Source organism: Vitis riparia, chromosome 18 (assembly GCF_004353265.1).
Source record: "Vitis riparia cultivar Riparia Gloire de Montpellier isolate 1030 chromosome 18, EGFV_Vit.rip_1.0, whole genome shotgun sequence".
NCBI lineage: Eukaryota > Viridiplantae > Streptophyta > Magnoliopsida > Vitales > Vitaceae > Vitis > Vitis riparia.
The window spans coordinates 38,902,171-38,924,423 of NC_048448.1; the positions used below are offsets into that span (position 1 = coordinate 38,902,171).

Consider the following 22,253-nt stretch of genomic DNA (forward strand, 5'->3'; position numbering starts at 1 on the left):
TTTTGAGTCAATTTATGTGATATCTCACATCGGATTAGAAAAAAGTTTTCAATACTATGTAAGTGTGAATCCCTCTTAATCATGTAAATGCGTTTTAAAACCGTAAAAACCACTTTTAAGCCCAAAGTAGATAATATTTATACAATTAGATTTAAGTAGTTTCAAATGGTATTAGAATTTATCCCTGATTTCGATGTCAGGGTTTGTTTGACCTGCGATCTTATAGAACACAACGAAAATATTGTATCTATATGATAAGGATAATTGTGACATCTCACATCAAATAGATGAGAAAATTTATGGCACTATGTAAATATGATTCCCCTTAACCATATAAATGTGTTTGAAAGTCATGAGGATCTCTTTAAGTCCAAAACAGATAATATATACATAATTGAATGTGAATTATTACAACCTACATAACATAAATTTGACCAAAATTGGTCCATTTAATAATTGAATTAATTAACCTAATTATAAATTTAAACTATTTAACTTATTTTTAGATAAATAAGTGAACTGAATCATAAAAATATCCGGTTGAAATATTAACATTAGATCTAACTTAACCTAATTATTAAATTGGTTAAATGGGCTACATAATATGTTACCTATTTATAATTAGGTGATAGTTAGATTTGAGTTTTCAACTCAATTATTCTTCAAGTTGGGTTTGAATTGAGCTATGTAATAAAATGTCTAAGCCTTAACACGAAATTAATACGACCATCAACTCGAATTTTGACCCTAATTGCCACTCCATATTGCCTTAAAAGGATTTGGATAAGTCCTTACAAGTATAAATCCAATCAAAGAATACACAAAAACAGGAAAGATGAGACACAAAATGCAGTGGTGGTGCCCCAGTTGTAAAAGCTGACCAATTTTCAACAAATTCAGCAGCCACCAACCAGGGCTTGCAGAAACATCCAAGAGATCAAAGACTAACATAGAGCAATACCCCAGAAAAAACCGATCAAAATATAAATAACCAAATCCCAGATTTGGAGAATCACATGAGTGCATGTGCCCCCTAATTTCGTTCTTTTTTAAGTGTATACTTCCAACTTTAGTGACACAGAACTAGCTTCTTCCTTTCTCTCTTGTGGCGTAGAGACATGATGAAAGGTTCAGCATAGACTTAGGTGCCATGTTCCGTGCAGTGGTGGTGGATAGATATGAAGATATATACATATATATATATATATATATATATATATATATATATATATATATATATATATATATATTAAGATTATTAAGAGCATCAAAGTAACTGAAGAATGGATATTCCATTTGCCCAGACCATCCGTCCGAACATCCTTTTATACAACAAAGAAGCTCATCTAGCTCTAATACAGGTAGACAAACTCTTCAAGAGACACGAAGTAGGGAAGAAGTCCGTCTAACTTCAGCGAAACTAGACAGACCTGATTATAGTTGGCTTGACACCAATACTATTCACCTAATTTATATTTATGTGAAATTTTTTGGAGATTGGTTTTGAGATTAAAAAATGGCCCGGGCTAAATATATGAAAGGCTCAATATAGACTTTAGTACCATATTCTATGGATTGGATATATAAATGTAAACCAACTTTGACTTTAAAAGATATATATGTGTTTTTGACTTGAAAAGTGGTTGACAAACCATCAAAATATTGGCAGGCCACTCTTAAATATTAAGCTACAATCTACAAAGCTTGCAACATGGAGTTAAAACCATTGTCACACATGCTATCACTTCTTCCAAGCATGGAGTTAATTCTGCAATTTTTCCCAAAGAGCTCTCGTAACTGAACCCAGCCAAATCCCACAAACTGAAAATTTAACTCCATACAATGATTTTCACGATGTCTTGGTTATGAGGTAATCCACTCTATATGGGATAATTTTAAGGTTCCCCAACTGTTAAGTGTGCACTCACAGGTACTCCTTGTGCGATGTGTTTATAAGAGCAATTTTAATAATCAAGGTTTTATTTAGTAAGTGTTTTCGAAAACAATTTTCAAAAACAGTTTTTAAATATATTCTCAAATGTTTTATGCAATAAAGTATATTTGGGATCTAAAATATCTTTAACCTATTTTCTATCTTTTTAAATATGTTTTTAAAATAATTTTTATCTAAGTGTAATTATTTTTAAAAGTGGTCATAAAAAAAAAATTAAAACAACTAAAAGAAAGAAAATAATTTTTTAAGTACAGAAATTAAACTGTTTCCTATTTTATGATGATCAAATTTATTTGTCAGCTCTTTTGTTAAGAACAGACAAGACTTGCTGGTGGTGACCCACTAGAGGCAGCTGAACTTTCAAACGAACTAAGCATCCACCAACCAAACTTTCACAATGGTTTACCACTAAAATCTGTAATTTGTATTTTATGTGAAGTTTTTTGGAAGATTGGTCTTCAAAGATTTAAAAATTGGGTGTTGCGGCGACATGGAAGCCAATTGTGACCTCAAAAGATATGTATTATCCACTTGAAGGTTGATTGAGAAACTATATATCAAAATATTGGTGGGCCATTCTTAAACATTGTCAAGGAAGATGCTCTTGAAATGAACTAATTAAAATCTGCAAGTTCATAACTATGGGATTAATGTTAAGGGCCCCCAAATGTTAAGGCTGCACTCATACCTAGGCATTCTTTATGCACTGTGCGAATGAGCAATTAATTCAAGTGAGCTGGCTTGCTGCTTTAAATCCAGTAAAAGGGAACCAAGATGATGGAAGAAAAGTTTGAAGGCTTTGAGGTATTTTTGGAGCTTTGTAGGATGGTAAAAGGCTCATTGAAATTGGGCTAACAGATCCCCAAGACAGCTGGTTCATGCATTAGGTTTTGCACAAAACCATGCATAGATTCGGACACTACTTGACTCTACCTTGAATTTGTTAACACAATTACACACATGAGTGAAAATAAAGTACAAAGAAGATTTTAACATGGTTCAACGATTAATATGATCGTTACATCCATAAAACATTTTAACAGTCAACAATTCACTAATCAAATGAAGATCGAAGATTTTTCTTCTTCTCATAATTATGGTTGTATATAATGTTTTAACTTTATAATAAAACTCTAAATCATAAAAGAATTAAATAAAATAAGAACAAATAAATAATATAAAAAAAATATACGAGGGGCACTGCACTCTTCAATCCCCGCAAGCTCGAGGAAGAGCTTAACCTCGACATCCATTGCATTACATAATAAAACTAATTCAAATTTCATAATCTATCAAAACTATCTAGTACTTAAGTACACAAAGAGTATGTAGTTTCTAAAAGAAAGATTTATTAGTTTACTAACATCTTCACCATACCGAATCATTACGCTTGCCACATCCTCTAAAGGAGCTAGTGGCTTGGCCACTCCACTGTTTCTAGCCACTACATTAAGGGCTTATGTCACACTTGCCATTATGCTCATTCTATGGACATAGGTAACTAGGACCTCGAACAAATTCACTAATTCCTTTATCAACCATCTCCAAGTTGCCTAAGTTTTAATTCATGTTTCCTCCTATAGAGCTCTTGTAGCTAAAACTAGTCAAATCCCATAAAATTTATGTTGGATTGCAAAATTTTGAATCAATCTTGTTGTATTACATAGGAAATGTGAGGTCGAATTTCTTACTCAACTCATAAGGATTGAGTTGTCCCTATTATATTTTTAATTTTTTTATGATTTAGAATTTTATTTTAGAGAGAAAAAAATTCGGAGTGCCATCACAAATGAGAGGAAAGGAAGAGCATTCATCATTTTTGTTATCCTTCCCTTTTATTTGACTATTGCATTCTTAAGTGTTGGTATATGGACTCGTCAATGTAGGGACCACATTAAAAGCCTCTTGTATTTAGTTTCTTTATTTCTACTCACATGTCTTATTTGGTTAACGATATGAAACACGCCTTATAACTTTCACAACATCAATGTGCTCATGATCAATAATTTCAGGAATTTCATGGTAACATTAATCAAGATGCCTTCTTTTATCAGGAATTACATAACTGCTAAGAGAGCCTTTTGTAGCCGGTGGCTCATCGCTTAAAAATAGGGATATTTGGATAAGTCCATATACCAAGTATATATATCCAATCAAAGAAGAGACAAAACCAGGAAAGATGAGACCCAGCTGCACTGATGGAGACCCAGTCCTAGTGACAGCTAAATTTTCAACATATTTTACATTACAAGTCATAAAACTACAGATAGACATAGAACGATACCTTTAAAAAACTATCAGAAAAACATATCCCAGATGTGGAGAAACGAATTGTGCCCAAAATCTCATTCTTTTATTTGGTGGACTTCCAGCTTAAGTGAGACAAACTAGCTAGCCACTTCCTTTCTTTCATTTTGCTCATAGTTTTCTCGGGTAGACCTTCAACGAAATGGACATATATATCTACAAAAGGATTAATTAATATATAGTTTTGAAGCATATTCTATGCAGTGTTGCATACAGATGAACATGCATAGATTAACATCTCAGAGCATCAAAGTAGCTGATGGAAGAATGGATATGCTATTCAGATAACTAGTATTTTATGTGAAGATTTTTGGAAGATTGGTTTTGAGAGGATTAAAAATGGGGTGGTGCGGCGACATGTTAACCAATTCTGACTTTGAAAGATATATATGTTTAGCTTCAAGGATGGCTGAATAATGAAAGACCATCAAAATATTAAGAAAGGCTCTACCCAAATGAACTAAAATCTACAATAATTTTTATGGGTTTCCAGATTGATCATCATCTTCAGCTTGCTGCTTTAAGAACTTAGGAACCATGCTGATGGAACAAAATTTTGAGGCCTTTGTACATGTATAAAGGGGCTTGCCCAAAATTGTTTAGAAGTGGCTGAAACCTGCGACATACCACAAAACTCAAAAACTCCTTTCAATGGTTTTCATGATAGCGTGATTTGAGGTAATCAAATTCAATCATTTCAGGCATTCCACTGTAATATGACTATCAAAAAGGCCTTCTTTTATCATTGTTAAGAAGAATATATCTGGTTGATTTATTTACAGCAACAAGAGGCTCCGGCCATGCATGGTGTATGCACCTAATTGATCATTATAACCCTAAGACAGCTTTTGTTGGTGGTGGTTCTCCACCTTGGTCATTGCCTCCAAGTGATGATAAAGTTTAATACAATTTATCAACATGATTTGAATCGAGACACATTTTTCATTGGTTTAAGTAGAGAATAATCGGGTTTGGGTTCAATTCATGTCAACTTGTATAACTCATTTAACAAATTAGTAATTTTTTAGTCAACATGCATAAAACAAACTTGATCCGAACTAACCTGCTTAATAATCATACTAATTAACGTAATTATAACTTTAAAATATTTAATTCATATTTGACTCATTTTCAATTTATTTTAAAATAAGTAGATCAATTGAATCGTAAACATGTCTAATTAAAATATTAATTATATAGACTAATATAAGATCTAACTCAATTTGATTATTAAATAAAAATACTTATTAAAATTACCACCTATAGTTGCTTGGAAATGGTTTTAGATAACTCCTTCCAAGTACATTTCCAAGCAAAGAATAGGCAAAATCAGGAAAGATGAGACAAAATGTAGTGGTGGTGCCCCATTTGTAAAAGCTGATCAATATTTTTCAATAAATTCAGGAGCCACCAACCAGGCTTGCAGAAACATCCAAGAAATCAAAGACTAACAAAGAGCTATACCCTAGAAAAAAGCATTCACAAAAACAAATAAAAAAATCCCAGATTTGGAGAATCACATGAGTGCATGTGCCCCAAACTTTCGTTCTGTTTTTAAGCGTATACTTCCAACTTAAGTGACACAAAACTATAGCTGCTTCCTTCCTTTCATGTGGCTTAGAGACATATGATGAAAGCTTCTGTTTAGGCTTTGATGCCATGTTCCATGCAGTGGTGTTGGATATATATGAAGATATATATAGATTAACATTTGAGAGCATCAAAGTAGCTGAAGACTGAATATCCTATTCACCTAATTTATATTTTATGTGAAATTTTTGAAGAATGGTTTCGAGATTAAAAAATGCCCCGGTGGCATGTAAACCTATAAATATAGATAGATATAGATATAGATATCAAAATATTGGTGGGCCCCCCCTGAATGTGAAAAAAAATCTGTCCAAACTAATGGATGAAAATCTATATATAAGTTTACAACTATGGGATTTCCAACTTAAGTAGGGGGAGTGCGGCGGCTGGTAAACAAACTCTTATATATATATATATATATATATATATATATATATATATATATATATATGTGTGTGCCCCTTTCTCTTGTTCTATTCATACCTATTTATTATTGCTCCTGCAGAATCCCATGTTCTATAACGACAAAAATCTATCTTATTGATATAAGATGGATAGAAAAAAGATCAAGTGAATAGATGAAGGAATTATATCTAGAAATATAAAATTCTGACATTACCTTCAATCAGGCGGTTTTTCTTAGAACTCTACTAACAAACACGGGATCAAGTTTGCTTATTATACATTCTCTTTATATTGATTGAATAGATGATTGAATAGACCCGCGATTTTTTCCTACTTTTTCCTTATTTATTTCGCCATCTACACCTTTTTTGTATCTATGTAGATTATCTATATAGTGCCAATCCAACACAAGTCCTTATTTTTTTTTATTTGAATTTAAATTCAGATTTATTAAATTTGAATTTTTTTTGTTTTCTACATTGTATTCTTTTCTCAACATTCATTCATATTGACAACTGTGTAGAAAACAAATATAATTTGATCGTAGATAAATGAATCTTTTTTTTTTTTTTTTTCTGTTCCATAGGTTTGGTTTTTACTTTACCTCATTCAAATGATGGTTTCGTTGAATTCGCTGTGTCACAAATAGTTTTTTCAATAAAAAATATGGATAAGATAATAGTTGACATATATATATATATATATATAATTTGATAGTAGATAAATGAATTTTTTTTTTTTTTTCTGTTTCATAAGTTTGGTTTTTACTTTATCTCATTCAAATGATGGTTTCGTTGAATTCGCTGTTTCAATAAAAAAGTATGGATAAGATAAGAGTTCACATATATATATATATATATATATATATATATATATATATATATATATATATATGTGCGCGCGCGCGCGCGTGTGTTTGACTTGAAAAGTGGCTGACAAACCATCAACGTGTTGGCAGGCCACTCTTAAATATTAAGAAATTCTTTCCAAATGTGCGCAAATCTACAAACTTAAAACCATGGAGTTGATACTATTGTCACACATGCCATCATTCCCTCCGTGAGCTGAGGTTGTTGGAGGCCTCCAATAAATCCATCAATTTCCTTCAAGGAATTTACCACTGTTGTATATGATTTATCAGATTTTAACTTTTGACCATCTTATCTGAAAATCAAATCTTTTGTAACATTTAATATTACACTTATCAAGAGAAAATCACATCATTGAGGCAGAGTTGCATTATTGCATCCAATACATCCTTTTGTATTTTCTCCAATACCCAATTCCCCCAAAGAGTTCATGTGGTTAAAAACCAGCAAAACCTCCCTCAAAACCGAACAACCCATATAATAAAATTTGGGAATAGTGTGTTTTATACACTTATTTAAAAAAAAAAATCATAAAATAAGAACTTAATTTTGTAAAATTTAAGTTTAATGCGTAAATGAAAAAATAATTAAAATTTTATATACTTCTTTTATTAAAAAAATATTACATTTAACCATCCAGATAGTATTTTTTTTAATAGTATATATCTTATTTTTTACCATTTAAATATTAATTTTTAATGATATAAAAATTACTTTCTATCATTTCAAATACTATTTTTGATTATTTTAGATATTATTGATAAATGCATAAAATTTTAGTTATTTTTAAATAATTATTCTTTTTCCAAAAAGAGGAGGTAGAAACATAATTTTTTTTTTTTTTTTTATATTTGATAATCATGGATGTGACTTAACCTCCAGTGGTTCTGAGGGGATTCGAACTGATGACCATCGGGGAGCAAACCCAAAGCTGGATTAACTGAACTACCCGTAGAAACATACTTTGTCCCATAAATTTTCATGATAGCACCTTTTCAACAATTTTTTGCCACTTCGTATCAACAAGGTTGTCAAAAAACAGCTGGCTAGCATTGTACGCAGCAACAAGAGCTTCAAAAGGGTGTTTTGGATAAGTTCTTTTTTGAAGCGTCCAGTGAATGAAATTGGCACAATCAGAACAGATGAGATGAAATGTGGTGGAGACCCACCAGTAAAATCAGCACCCACCAACCACGCTTCCACTACCATATGAGAAAAAATCCCAATCACATTGAAATATAAAACTAAAGACAAACACAGAGAGAACAACATCCAAAAGGAAAAAACCAATCAAAAACCCACATCCCAGATTTGAAGAATCAATCTGAGGCCCATAAAAAATCATTGTTTGACTAATTTAATGATGGAATCCCAGCTGAAGTGACCCAAAACTACTTCATATCAAGAGTAGACTTTCAAATAAAGTGACATGTAAGGGTTCAAAAATGGACCTTAGTCCCATGTTCTATGTTGTTTTTTGATGAAGATAAAGATTAATATTTGAGGGATTCAAAGTATGGATGTCATATTTTATCATCCAACTTGTATTTAATTTATGGGAAGAAGTTTGTAGAAGAGTACTGGCTCTGAGTAAATTATAAAGGGTTGTTTGGTGGCATGTAAACCAATTTTAGCTTTAAAAAATAATCTGTTTTTGACTGGGCAGGTGGTTTGAAAACCATAAAAATTAGGATTAGGCTTCCGTTTAGAAATGTACTTTTTTATACTTAGTGAAAAAATACCATCAATTCGATATTATCATCTCATTTATTTGTAACTTAATCTGATTTATTTGTACATTTATATCTAGATTTTATTCATTCGTATCCTTGTTAGACAACCTACATCTCCCCACACAACATATTCAATGGCTTAAATTCTTTATTTTGTAGGTATCACTACGATGTCATAACATTTTTAAAAAAAATCATTTGAAAGTAGTATTAAATTTTTAAATAATTTTTCAAGTTACTTCTTGTATGATCAGATTTGTTTGTACTTTAATCTCATTTATTTGTACTTTTATATTTAGGTTTTATTTGTTTGCATCTTGACTTATATTTTATTATACATATTTAACGGTCTGAATTTTTTATTTTGTAGGCACTATTATAATATCATAAATTTTCAAAAAAATTAATTAAAAAGTAATATTAAATTTTTTGGATAATTTTTCAAGTCACTTCTCTTATGGTCTTAGTAACACTCTATTCCATTAGCTTTAAAACTTATATATATTTGTTAAGGACTAGTTTGGTGATCATGTTCACTTTGAACTTAATGACAATGATATTCACGACTTTATATCTATATAATGCCAAAATTCTCACTCCAAAATGATGTGGAATATCATAAAATGCCAATGTCTTTTTCATAATTAGACAATTAAGAAATATGAAAAGATCTAAACATACCTAACCTTATCTCACATATTTTTGTAATTTTGATAAAATAATAAAATTCATGTATTGGGTTCCTAATAAAGTCAAATTTCATGACTAAAATACTTAAAATATTAATTAATCAAATTAAATAAAAATTGATTTTCCAAATCCAATGATATGATAATCTATAATTTTTATTTTCCAAAATTAAGCAAAATTAACTTATAAAATAGCTTTTCCCCCTTTGATTTAATATTTATAGTATTTTATCAATTTATTTAGAATTAATTGACATATAGTAAAAATAAACAAAATAGTAAATGATTGTTTTAAAAAAATTAATACCTTAATTTTTATTAAATAGATTTTAAAAGTCATTATTTGTTTAAGGTAAATCCAAGGGAGTTATCACATTTTATATAGAAATTGTTATCATTTTCTATTTTTAAAAATAAATAATAAAAATTATTTTATCAAAAAAAAAAAACCTTTAAAATTATTCTTTATATTGTTGGTGTCTTGGTTATTTCTTTTTAAAGTTATTTTTAAATTTTAAGACGTGAAGATGTGAATGAATAGCCAAAAAAACTAAATATTTTCTCTTGTGAATGAAAATAAATTTAAAAAAATTATTGGTAGGAGAAGTTATTTTTTTAGAATGAATTTAAGATATTTTAGAGAATATTTTAAAATTTTCAAAAATATTTTTTGTGAACTATTTTAAAAATATTATTCCTTGGTATTTCTATTTTCCCCCATTCCTCGACGGATTCAACGAAAGATAATTAGTTCTTCCACAGAGTGAATAAAAAAATATCCTTGATTCTCGACTAAATTCCATGCTGAATAAGAAAATGGTCATATGTGGTGATTGAGTATATTTAGGGCAGAATTTCATGGTAGAGCCTCTGTACAGCCAACCATGAAGACAGTTTGAAGCTCAAGAACCTGACACCTCCCACACTTTTCCTTTTCTGTCAGTTACAAGTCTCCCTTTCTTTTGCCCTTTTTGTCAGTTACAGCATTAGTCCCTAACTTTCTCGCAATTTCCCTCATTTTCTCTCATGTTCCTTCTCACACTCTCAAATCTTCCATTTCTACTCTTTAATTCACTCCCAAACCCCAATTCCTTCTCTGGGTGTTCCCCAAAATCGGCATTCTTTGCGCTTGTTGGTGTAATTTTTGCTAAATTTTATTCCCTTTTTTTATGGGATTTTTGAGGCATTCTTGGCAATGTCTTATAGCTATTCAGACCCACCAAGCTGCTGCTCAGCTTCTGCTGAATTGAAGCTCTACCAGGCCTTCATCTTCTCTGTTCCAATCTTCTTCACCTTCATTCTCCTTTTGTTGTTCTACCTCTTCTATCTTCGCCGTCGGAGGGTCGATTGGGCTTCGCTTCGGATGCGATCTTCTATGCAGAACGATGCCGATCATGCTTCTGGAGTATGTTTTTCCTTTCTCTTTTTGTTTTTTATTTTTTTGTCCTTTTGTGCTGGTTTACAATATTGGGGTTTTTTTAAATCTGTTTGGTTGGTTAGAAAATGTGAGGAAAATGGAGAGAAGTTGAGAGTTTGAATGTGGGGTTTTTGTTTGGGAACTAGAAGAAAGGGGCTTGTTTGGTTTTTTTCTTTCCCCCTCTTCTGATCTTCTACTATTCGGGTTTCCCTTGTCTGTTTGGCTGGTGGGAGAATGTGAGAAATGAAGAGACTGAGGTTTTGAATCTTGAGTTTTTTTGTTGTTTGGGGACTCAGGGAAGTGCATGGTTGGTATTTTTTTTCTCCCTGTTTGGCTGCTGAGAAAATTTGAGTATAAGTATGGAACTTTGAACTTTGAATCTTAGGTTTTTTCTGTTTAGTACAAGGCATGTTTGGTGATTTTTCCCCCCCCCCCTTGTTTGCTTGCTGAGAAAATTTGAGTAAATGTGAGGAGTTTGAACATTGAAACTTTAAGGTTTTACATGCGGAACTTGGGCTGATACAATGCTTCCTGGAAAAATCTTCATTAAGAAATTTATGAAGGAACAGATTTTTTTTAAAAAAAACAAAAAATCTTTTGCTGTCCCAATTCTTGGAATTTTTTTAAGATTCATAATTTTAAAAATGCATTTTCAAGGCTGAACCAAACATGCCCTAAACCTCTACGCAATGGAACCAAATGCAGTAATTAGGCCAGTCTTTTAGTATGGAAACAAAAACAACATTGAAATACATTTTCCATTTTCTTCCCTTCCTTAAGTTTTCTCGGCAACCAAACGGAACATTTTTATCTGTTCACATTTATTTTATATGTTTGTGTTGTCTCTGATTTAGGTGTCTGAATTGGGCTTGAAGAAAGAAGTGAGAGAGATGCTTCCCATTATTGTATTCAAGGAAAGCTTCTCTGTCAGTGATACACAGTGAGTTGGCATTCTTTAATTTATTTTTAATTTTGTTTGTTTCTCTAATTGTTTATGTTATCATGCATGTGATGTTTTGTCTATGATACATGGACAATGGCGGACTAGCCCGACCCAACCCAAGCCTGGCCCGACATTGGGATGATTTTGGCAAACGTTTTTAATAGTTTGGTTTGGTTTGAGTCGAGTTTTTTTAATATAAACTTCATTTAGAATTGAGCTTGGATTAAGATTTGGGCAATCCGAGTATGATCCAAATCCCATTTTATATCTATAATTTATTATTTATATGATTTTCATATAATTTTAAAGGAAAATAAAATGTCAAATTTAATTATATTGTGTACCATATTTCACAGGCAAGTTTAACCCTAACTCAAATTTGAGTGATACAACCCAAATCTAACCAACCCGAACACAATTGAGTCTAGAAAAATCAGGTCAAGTTGGGCTTTTAGGCTGAATTCTTTAGATTAGAGGTCAAGTTGGGTTTGGGTCAAGAGTTTATTATTTCAGGTCAAGCTTAGATTGGTAGAAAATACAACCCAACTTGCCCAAATTGCAATCCAAAGTCTAAATTGTTGTGAGTTTATGGGTGAAATTTGGTCCAATTATTTGAAATATGGGAAGCTTAGGGTTCATAAGTTGGATGTGTTTTTGTAATTGCCATATCTTAGACTTTATAATTTTCACACTGTTGCATAGGAAAACAATATTCCTAGAGTAAACCCTGTTTTCGTTCCGTAGAATAAGAAACAAGATATTGAGGTTTCACCAATGAAGGGCAAGATGAGAGGATCATTTAGTGAAGACCAATGGCTGCACCTAGGGATGTTAACCGAGCAGGTTAGGGGCGAGTTAATCGAGTAGGTTAGGGGCCAGCCACTCACATCCCAATCCCGCCTTGATTAACTAGGGTACAAGTGGCAACTGATAAAATCAATCTAATTCAATTGAGACAGACTTAAATTGGCTTGATTTTCAACTACTTGAAACTGGCTTAGTGGTTCTGATTTCAATTTTCTTGTCTCCTAACAAATAACAACCAACCCAAACTGATATCTCTTGTCATTTGTAAATGCTTGATATATGATGCATCCATTATACTTTGAACTAAAAATTTTAAATGTATGTAAAAACCTATTAGGTTTTAAGGCCTAAATTGGTTTGCATCCAACTGATGATTTAAACCGAATCAAATTGACCTTAAACAAGTTTAGTCTAGTTTAATTTTTCCATAATTAGAAGTTTAGTCCGACTTTGATTCAATTATAAACCATCTTTCTTGTTGCAGGTGCTCAGTATGCCTGGCTGATTATCAAGCAGAGGACAGGCTCCAACAGATACCTGCATGCGGGCACACATTTCATATGGACTGCATCGACCACTGGCTCGCCACCCACACGACCTGCCCACTCTGCCGCCTTTCCCTCACTGCAGCTGCCAGAACTCCGGCTGAACCGATCACTATCCTAGTAGAAACACCTCATGGAACTTCCCCAGAACAAACACAACCTGATGCACAAGTCTCCCAGCCCAGGAATGAAAATGAAAGAGCTGTTCATAACACCATGGAAGCAGAGGGAGGAAGCTCTGAATGTGATGACTGTGAGACTGGAACCAGAGATGCAAGGAATGAGAATGAGAGGCATGAAGTGTAGGGACGATGGATCAGGTCATTAGCAATTTGTAACATACTTAGATTAGTCTAAATATGGTGTAGTCGTTGTTCAGGAATGGTTTGTTAGTAGCCTAATGAGGGCTGCTGATGTTCAATTTGTTCTTTCCATGTATTCAACTTGGATATGATCAGTTCACAGCTCAATTGAGCTTGATATTGACTTGAAGCAAAGCCTTGGTCTTTTGGAAAGAAGAGAATTGGGGATATTAGATGTAAGGTTCAAAGTAAAGGATAGGTCCTTTAGTGTATCCAAATTGAACCCTTATTTTATGTAAAGGTAATTTGTTGATGATACGATTATAAGTTGTAAGTTCTTTCATAAATTAGGGACATTTTTTATGTGATCCGGTTGATGAGACTTATTCCTTATGAATGACTAGAATCTTCTTTTATGATATGTTACATTTCATTAGCAAGATAAAATAGAATAAGATATGTATATTTTAAAATATCATCTCCCACTAGATGGATAATGCTTGTCTTAAGATATGATTTTCATTGAGATGTAATATCTTGAAGTATATAATATTGTAAGATATTTTATCTAATAAAATATATTATGTTATGTTTACATTTAATTTGTAAAATAAAAAAAATAAAAAAAAATAAAAAGAAATATGTATTATTTTTTAATGTTTAAAATAAAAAATATAATATATTCTAATATTTTTTATTTTAAAAATATGATTTTTCTCTTGCACTAGTATTAGACAATACATATATTAATATTATTTTATGATATATTTTATTAAAAAGTTTTAAGTTTTTTTTTTCAACCATAAATTTAATTTTATAATAAAAAATTATAAAAAAGGTAGATAGTATATCCCACTATTGATCCTATTTAGATAATTTATCTCAACACTTATTTTATTTCATATTTGGTTGAATTTAAGATATGATAAATAATGAGATGACTTTGGTTAAACTTAGAATAAAATAAGTGATGGAATAATTTATGTCCTATGGTTCCATCCTCAATCAAACATAGAATAAAATATGTTACATGTTCTATTAACATATCCTATGTCATATCTGTAGGGACCACCCCTAAGCAGACATGTGGCAGACCACCCTGACCTCACAAGGCACTCCTCTGATGGACATGTGGCACATCCTGCTCTCTGTTCGGACCCGGTAATTGTCATCCCAAGCACCTGACCATATTTTGCGGGCAATCATTACTTATCCTGCCAAAAGCACACTCAATAGGACATCCCTAGGTCTTTTTAGGCGACTTGCTACGCCCTGTCCTGCGCCACCTACAGGATAATAATTGCCCTGCTACCCTCTGAGCAACCATCATAATTGTGGAAGTCAAAAAGCCTCCCCATCTTCAATATGACAAAGCTTCAGACACTATAAAGGGCTCCCGATGACTCAGTCAAAGGGGGTAAGCATTCATTAGAAAAACTTCATAAAACCAATTTGTTTTATCGTTGATTTGACAAAAGCTTCGGAGTGTGTGTCCAGACCACCTGTCCAGATATCTTTTGCAAGAGAATGGAAGAAAACATTATTCTCAGGGGGTGAAAACATCACGGAGCTATAGTGCCTCTAGGAATTCCCCACATCAACAATAACCAATCCACCAAATATAGTTATATGGTTTTATATTATATGATAAGATTCATCTTTCTATGTCGATATTAATTATCATGCCCCATGAAACAACTTGTAAGAAAGTAGCCTCTTACAAGTGTTGGGAGTTTCTTTCCAAAATGATAAAGAGTATTTTATACGAGATTAATTAAATCCTAGTGCCATATATGTCCTAGCCAAGTCAATAGCAAGCTTGTGACACATGGTAGGTAGAAGGTTACCTTCTCCCATAAATGACCTTAGTGTATATATTCAAGTTGCCTTTTTAAAGGGACAATTTTGACAAAAATTTTAAAAGTTTGAAGTTGCTCGTTCATAGGACGATTTCAAATTTTAGTATTAAACTCAAGACATCAGTATCTTTTGAAGAAATACCTCCACTATAAAAATTTGAACTTTAATATTTTTTCAAGAGACCATTTCAAATTTCATTATTAAAATTACTAACTCCTCATAAACTAATATAAATTTAGAAATAATTTTCCAATTTCTATATTTTATTTAATATATATATATATATAGTAAAAAATTCTTAATTTTAGGCATAATTTTCTCCCTCACAATTAAACGTATACCTCATGTCCACATAAAGGTGTCAAACTAGTCTATAATTACATTCTTTAAAAAACATTATAAATGATTTTTAAACACCACATATGATTTTTCAGATTTTTAAAAGTATTTCACTATAAAATGATTTTTCAATATTATTAAGAGTGCGTTTAGGAGTTATTCTAGAAAATGTTTCTAATATTTTTAACACTTGAATGATAAAATTTTTTAAATATTATAAATATTAAAAACACTTCCTAAAATCACTACCAAACGTGTTCTAAGTAATTTTTCAGATTTTTAAAAGTATTTCTTAAATTTTACTAAACACCTAGGGTTTGTATAATAACTGTTTAAAAAAAAATATTTACCAACTAAAAATGGTTTTTGGTTTTATGTTCTTAAGAACAAAAAATATGGTGTTTTCAGGTGACATATTTTAATTGTTTTTGTTGTCTTCACTTGTTTTCTAATGATTATTTTTAAAAATAATTATACAAGCATATGGAGTAATTAAAAAATAAAGTAATGGATATAAAAATTATTTTTAAAACATACTTAAAAATATTAAAAATAGGTTAAAAATATTTCAAATTACTCTTGTTTTATATAACATAAACTATTTTTAAAAACTATTTTTGAAAGTAATTATCAAATAAAACCATTCTTTTTTTTTTTCAAAAATACCTTTTAATCTAAAAACACTTTTTAAAAATATTATTAAACTTACTCTTTATTTCACATGCCTCTCCTTCCCAATATGTTCTCTTTCCTCTCTTTCCCAATATGTTCTTTTCCAAAATAGCAAAACATTTGTAGAAAAATAAAATAAAATAGAATAAAATAAAAGTGATCATAGCCCATTATTTTTTTATTGAATATTTTTTTTCTTAACTCATGACAAGTATGAAAATCAAACGAGAAGAAAACAAGGGTTGATATCAACTATTTACGACTCCATACAAAATGCCATGCATGCATCTCATTCATTAATAGAAATTTCAAACATTGAAAATACATCAAGAAAGAAAAGGAAAAAGCTCTGAAAAGATGAAAAGATGTTACAAGGTGAATTCAAGAAAGCAATGATGTTTTTCCACGTAGATTCTTTAAATAATTGGATAAGTATTTAGAGGGAAAAAAAAAGTCTTTCACTGATATTTTATTATTCTTTATTTTCATAATGAAAATTAAATAATATTTAGAGCATAATTTTAATAAAATGCCCTTTTTTTGCTTGTAATAACTCTTCTATTAAAAACAGTTTTATGCACCATTAATTAATATTTGAAGATAAATTAAAAAATGTATTTTTAATAGTATTTTTTATGATGAAAAAATTTAAAACAAAATTATAATTTTTTTATATCAATTTAAAATTTTAAAAAAAATTAAATTAAATTGTTGAGGAAAGTACTTTTTAAAAAAAAAAATTTCTCACTATGGTATCTAATGATATTTTTTTAATAAAAACATTTTTAAAATACATACGAGAAATTTAAAATATATATATATATATATATATATATATTTTTAAATATAAAATAAAAAATTCTTTTAAGTTAAATTTAAGTGTGAGTAAAAACAATTTGAAGGGTAGGGGTAGATACATTAGTCAAAGGAGAATCACCGTCAAAATCCCAACAAACTCCATCCTTTTTTGCTAAGACCAAGCCAAGGAATACACGCTACAAAGGGAGCTCTTCTTCTAAGGTCTCTACTATTGGACGTGTCCTCCATTCCTGAGTGAATACATGCTAAGCCCATGTGTCACTCCCACGCTTGGATCATCCACAGTTTTCAGAGAAATGAAGATTTAGACAATCTGTGAAGTGGGTCAACACCACAGCCCTCAATCACCATCATCATTATCATCTTTGATGAGTTTTAAAGTGGGAGTCTTTTTCTTGATTCTCTATCAGTATGCTTGATCTGATTGTGGGTGGGTTTTGACTTCAATCTCGATTTGATTTTTGTGTTCTATTGATGAATTTTAGAGGGTTTGTGTCAAATTCATTTATATATTTGTCTTTTCCTTGGAGATGGGTTTTTGAGGGTTTGATTCAAATGCTGATATGTAAAGGTATTGGGGGAAAGGTCTAATGGGTGTGTTTTGACTTTAATTTGACCTTGTCTGGATGTTCTCTTGATTGATTTTATTGGGTTTGTATCAAATTCTTATTTATTTTTTGGAATTATTTTATTTTTCATTGCAGATTGCAGTCTTTGGAAAATGGGTTTTTGTAGGTTTGATTCAAATGCTGATATGTAAATTCTTGAGGGGAAGACCTAGTTGGAGTTTGGATCTGCAGTTGACTCGGGGTTCTTTTGGATTCAAAACCCTGAAAAAGGGTGTACTTTTTTATGTGGGTTTGTTGTGGAAAACCCTAAACAGGCATGTGGGACTTAGTCCTATGGGCCTTCTATCTAAATTTTGAATATCTAGCTCAAGGGCTGTGTTGGTATCTTTTGGAGGCTTTGGAATTTTTCACAGATGAATTGCTAGCATTTTGTTTGGTTTTTGCCTCATTTGTTGAAGAATACATTGGGAGAATCTTTTGTCAAATCTTGATTGCTTAGGTTCTTGAAATAACTCAAAATCCACGCCAAATTTGAAACCCTAGAAGAAGAAAGTAGAAACTGAATTCAGAAAAAAGTGAATTGAGAGTGTTGTTGAGTTTTTGGAAACGGGGTAGTTAGAAGAATCAGTTTCAGATCATATTGAGGGTATATTTATCAATGGGTTCGTTTGAGAACACAGTTTATTACTGCTGTGTGTCGAAGGGTAATAGAATTATGTATGCATATAGTGGTGGAGGCCATGAGATTGAGAATTTGGCTGCCTTGTGCTTGGAAAGAGCTCCTCCCTTTCACAAATGGTATTTTCAGACCATGGGCAAGAAAACTTTTGGGTTTTTGATGGAAGATGGGCATGTTTATTTTGCAATTGTAGATGAGGGTCTTGGAAACCCGGGAGTTCTACAGTTTCTAGAACACATGAGAGATGAATTCAAGAAGATAGCTAGAAAGGATTCTAGGGGAAGCCCTTCAAGTTTTAACTCACTCCATATACAAGATCAACTGGTGCCCATTATCCACCACTTGATCTCCTCATTAGAGCATGTTTCTCAGACTAGTAATAATTGGATAGCTGAGTCTCCCTTGCCACATCATGTGGGTCTTTCTCCATCACCAAGTGATGCAAATGGGCAAATGGAAGCTGCCAGTTCTACAAAAGCCCCATTGTTAGGAAAGTTTAGCAAGCAAGAGAAGAAGAAGAAGATGAAGGATCCTGTCATTGCAATGAGAGACATTGAGTTGGAGGAGCACCGGAAGTCCACAGACAGAGGTATCAAGATAGATTCGGGGAATTCGGATTCCAATAGCCAAGGTGGTGTTGGTTCTTCAATTTCATTACAGAAGGATTTGGGTTCAATCAGGATCAGGTCAGGCTCTCAAAGCATCCGAAAGAAGTGGTGCCGCCACGTAAGGATTGTTCTTGCAATTGATGCAGCTGTATGCCTGATACTGTTTGTGATATGGTTAGTAATTTTCCATCTCACAAAGAAGTAATATGCTTGATACTGCATGTGTGCAACAGACTTCTTGACAAGGTAAATATATATTGAAGGTATGTGCTTCAAATTACACTGTCGGTAGCATCATATTGTGGTTATTCTGTACAGAATCTTTTATGTATATGTATATGAACGTGTTAGAGCTAGAGAAACATTGAGTCCCACTTATGGAGCCATTTCACGCCACTTGGCATGGTGAAATACTATATTCCTCAGTTCTCATTTCAGTTTCATTTTGTTATAATTTATAATCTTAAGTCTTAAAATTTTAAATTAAGTTGCTCTGCACTCCATTTATGTAATAATGCACAAATGTTTGAAAATACATGCAGTTTTCTCTGTTAATTTACGTAGTGCTTTCCTTTGAAAGTGCATAGAGGTGATTATCTAGCGTTTCCTTTCTCCTATCAAACAAAGTTGTAATTACCCCTTCTCTTGAATGGTTTCAGTTGCGCGATTTCTCCTTTTGAACCTTTATTGGATTCTTTATCTAAAAGAAGTTGTTACTCAATATAGGAGATATCATGTTTTTCTGACTATTAAATGTACTTTGTTCGAGTTGATTGAGAGTTGACCTAGAAAACCTTGGGTGAAAATTGAGGAAGCCAGTGGAAAGAGTGTATTCCTTAAGAGACTGAAAGGTTTGGGTATGATATTAATAAACACTAGATTTTCAATAGAGTTAAGAGTCAGTCGGTTCTTGTTTCTTTGTTTCTGGGGGAAAAAACAAAAAGAACATTACTCACTGAAGCAGGCCCAGCGTGGGGTGAGTTGATATGGTTCTAACAATTTTGCTTGAAGTGGCTGCACTCAAGACTTTAACCTTCTCATGCTTCCATGCTTGGAGGCTTGGGTTGTCTACCATTGCACAAAATGATGGCCCCTATAACTGCAGGATATATGAAAATTGAGTTAGAAATGAGCGGAGTCCTGACCGCTTAGTGATAGCTTCCACAGTCAGAAATATGCCTTTAGTGCCAATGTTTTGCAATTTCCATGGAAGTCTAGTGACCATATGTATAAGGAGGCTTTGGTTGCAGTTTAAGGCAGTAATAGGACAAGCAGAAGGTCGGAAAAAACTTAAGATAGTAAGCAAAGACCTGGGCGCTTTTAACAGATTGTTGCTTTTGCAAGGATTCGACCAGCTTATCCAAATAGTTGGGGATTTGGGGACTTCGGCTTGAGGCTAATTGGATTCATTATGGTCAGTGATTCTTTTTCTGTTAGGTGCTTGATATAACTTTTTATTAACTCATTAAACAAATAAAGTATGTACCACATTATTCTTTTCTCTTCTTTTCTTTTCTCTGTATGTTCTTTCATTCTTTTGGCTCGGGTGGGGGCGCAGGTATAGTGGCTAGTGGGTAGTTGTTGTTCAATCATAACACTTGAGTGTTCGAGCATATGAGTTGAACTAAGCTTGATCCCTGACAAACTTTCCCACTTGCAGTTCCTGGTTTCTTTATGTAGTCAATAAAATCATCAAACCTTTATTTTTGTACAAAAGTTGGAACCTTTTCTGCTCACCTCTTGGATGTTTCATCTTTAGGGAACCAAAGAAAAGGCTGTCATCAACAGAAGTTTAAAGTTAGAATATTTTCTTTATGTCCAAAAGTCCCTATTAGAATTTGCCGGCAGACCACCCCGAAATAGGCTTGTATTGCAAAAACCTCAGAGGAACTAAGAAAATATAATAGAAAGGTACACAGTTAACTGTAGTTACTGATCTTGGAAAGAAGAGCATTTCCCTCTCTTTTCTTCTTTTGCAACAAGGCTGAAGTATTAGTGCTAATGTTCCTGAATAATCTCTCGAAAGTTCTTCTCATAGTTACTGGAAACTCTTTACCTACTTGTATTCAAGCACCCCAAATAACAGTAGTCAGGTGATAGCTTGTGACAAGTAATCGATATGTATTCATTTCCTGTTTTGTGGAAATAGGAATGACCCTTTCAAGCCTCTAGGGGACACTATAAGGTATTCTTGACTGTCTGCAGTATCGTATCATGGCAGCTGGGAGTTGCAGTGATTGTGGCAACATGAAGGCAAGATGTGCTCCTAGTCTGCCAATGGGTTGCAGCCCTACCTACATGGGGTTGCCGTCTTCTTGTGCAGGTTGGTAAGTTTGCTGCAGGCCAACGTGAACTTCATCTTGGACAATTTATGCATTCCCCCTTTGTGCGCATCCACTTCTTTCTGTACCATTCAATTCATGTGACCCCAATATCAGATTCTTTCTACTTTGTTTTTCAAGTGAATGTACCAGAAATCTTTAAAGGTTCAACGCAACTAAACTGTTTTGATGCCCACCATTCCATCACTACCAGTATATTTATATTTTTTTGTATATGGATGGCTTTTGAAAAGGACAGCAGAGGAATCCCATTTGGAGAAGTGGAGAACTAGTTTCAACCCTTATCCTTTCTCGTCGTCATTCTCACTCTCATCATAAGCAACTGTCCTATAAGTAAACTAAACCATTGCGGCTGTTGGATTGTACTAATTGAAGCTTTAGACCAGCTAAAACTGGATCGAGTGGCCACAGTAAAAACACCTTTCAGTGTTGGTGTAATTTTTATCAAAAACGCTTTATGAAGATTTAATTAGCCTTTAAATATAAAAATTAAAAGAATTTTTTACATGATAAAAAAAATATATATATATATATATAAAGAATTTTCCAACAACCCGATTTCAGTGAGTACTTTTTTTTAGATTGGTTTGGTCTCACTATAAAAACTAGTTTAAAAAAACTCAAGTATAAATAAAATTAATTATAATTTTATTTTATATTTTTAAAAATTAGTGAGGAATAAGATAAATGAATTTAAAAAACATATAAAAATAACTTACTCATTTTAAATCTATCTTTCATTTTCTTTCAAATTTTATGGAACCAAAGATGGTCTTCCAGACATGCAAAAATGTTGATCTATGG

General features: G+C 32.2%; 2 protein-coding genes across 3 annotated transcripts; both read left to right on the forward strand.

Moving 5' to 3' along the window:
- The first annotated feature begins 10,329 nt into the window (after positions 1–10,329).
- Positions 10,330–13,958, forward strand: LOC117906037 (RING-H2 finger protein ATL58-like). Its single transcript, XM_034818973.1, has 3 exons — positions 10,330–10,952; positions 11,819–11,904; positions 13,199–13,958. The coding sequence occupies exons 1-3, from the start codon at positions 10,743–10,745 to the stop codon at positions 13,563–13,565; spliced, it is 663 nt and encodes a 220-aa protein (XP_034674864.1). The 5' UTR covers positions 10,330–10,742; the 3' UTR covers positions 13,566–13,958.
- A 3,451-nt stretch (positions 13,959–17,409) lies between these two features.
- On the forward strand, positions 17,410–21,500 carry LOC117907527 (phytolongin Phyl1.1-like). Of its 2 annotated transcripts, none has more exons than XM_034821090.1 (2): positions 17,410–17,681; positions 17,956–21,500. In XM_034821090.1, exon 2 carries the CDS (start codon positions 18,479–18,481, stop codon positions 19,310–19,312), a length of 834 nt encoding a protein of 277 aa, XP_034676981.1. In that variant the 5' UTR covers positions 17,410–17,681; positions 17,956–18,478; the 3' UTR covers positions 19,313–21,500. The 2 variants fall into 2 exon arrangements, with proteins under 2 accessions (XP_034676981.1, XP_034676983.1); XM_034821092.1 differs by lacking the exon at positions 17,410–17,681 and adding an exon at positions 17,688–17,822.
- Positions 21,501–22,253: the final 753 nt, after the last annotated feature.

Coding starts and splice junctions, on each gene's coding strand:
- LOC117906037 (XM_034818973.1), top strand. CDS start 10,743: ATGTCTTATAGCTATTCAGACCCACCAAGCTGCTGCTCAGCTTCTGCT. Junction 10,953..11,818: donor ATGCCGATCATGCTTCTGGA/GTATGTTTTTCC, acceptor TCTCTGATTTAG/GTGTCTGAATTGGGCTTGAA. Junction 11,905..13,198: donor TTCTCTGTCAGTGATACACA/GTGAGTTGGCAT, acceptor TTCTTGTTGCAG/GTGCTCAGTATGCCTGGCTG.
- LOC117907527 (XM_034821090.1), top strand. CDS start 18,479: ATGGGTTCGTTTGAGAACACAGTTTATTACTGCTGTGTGTCGAAGGGT.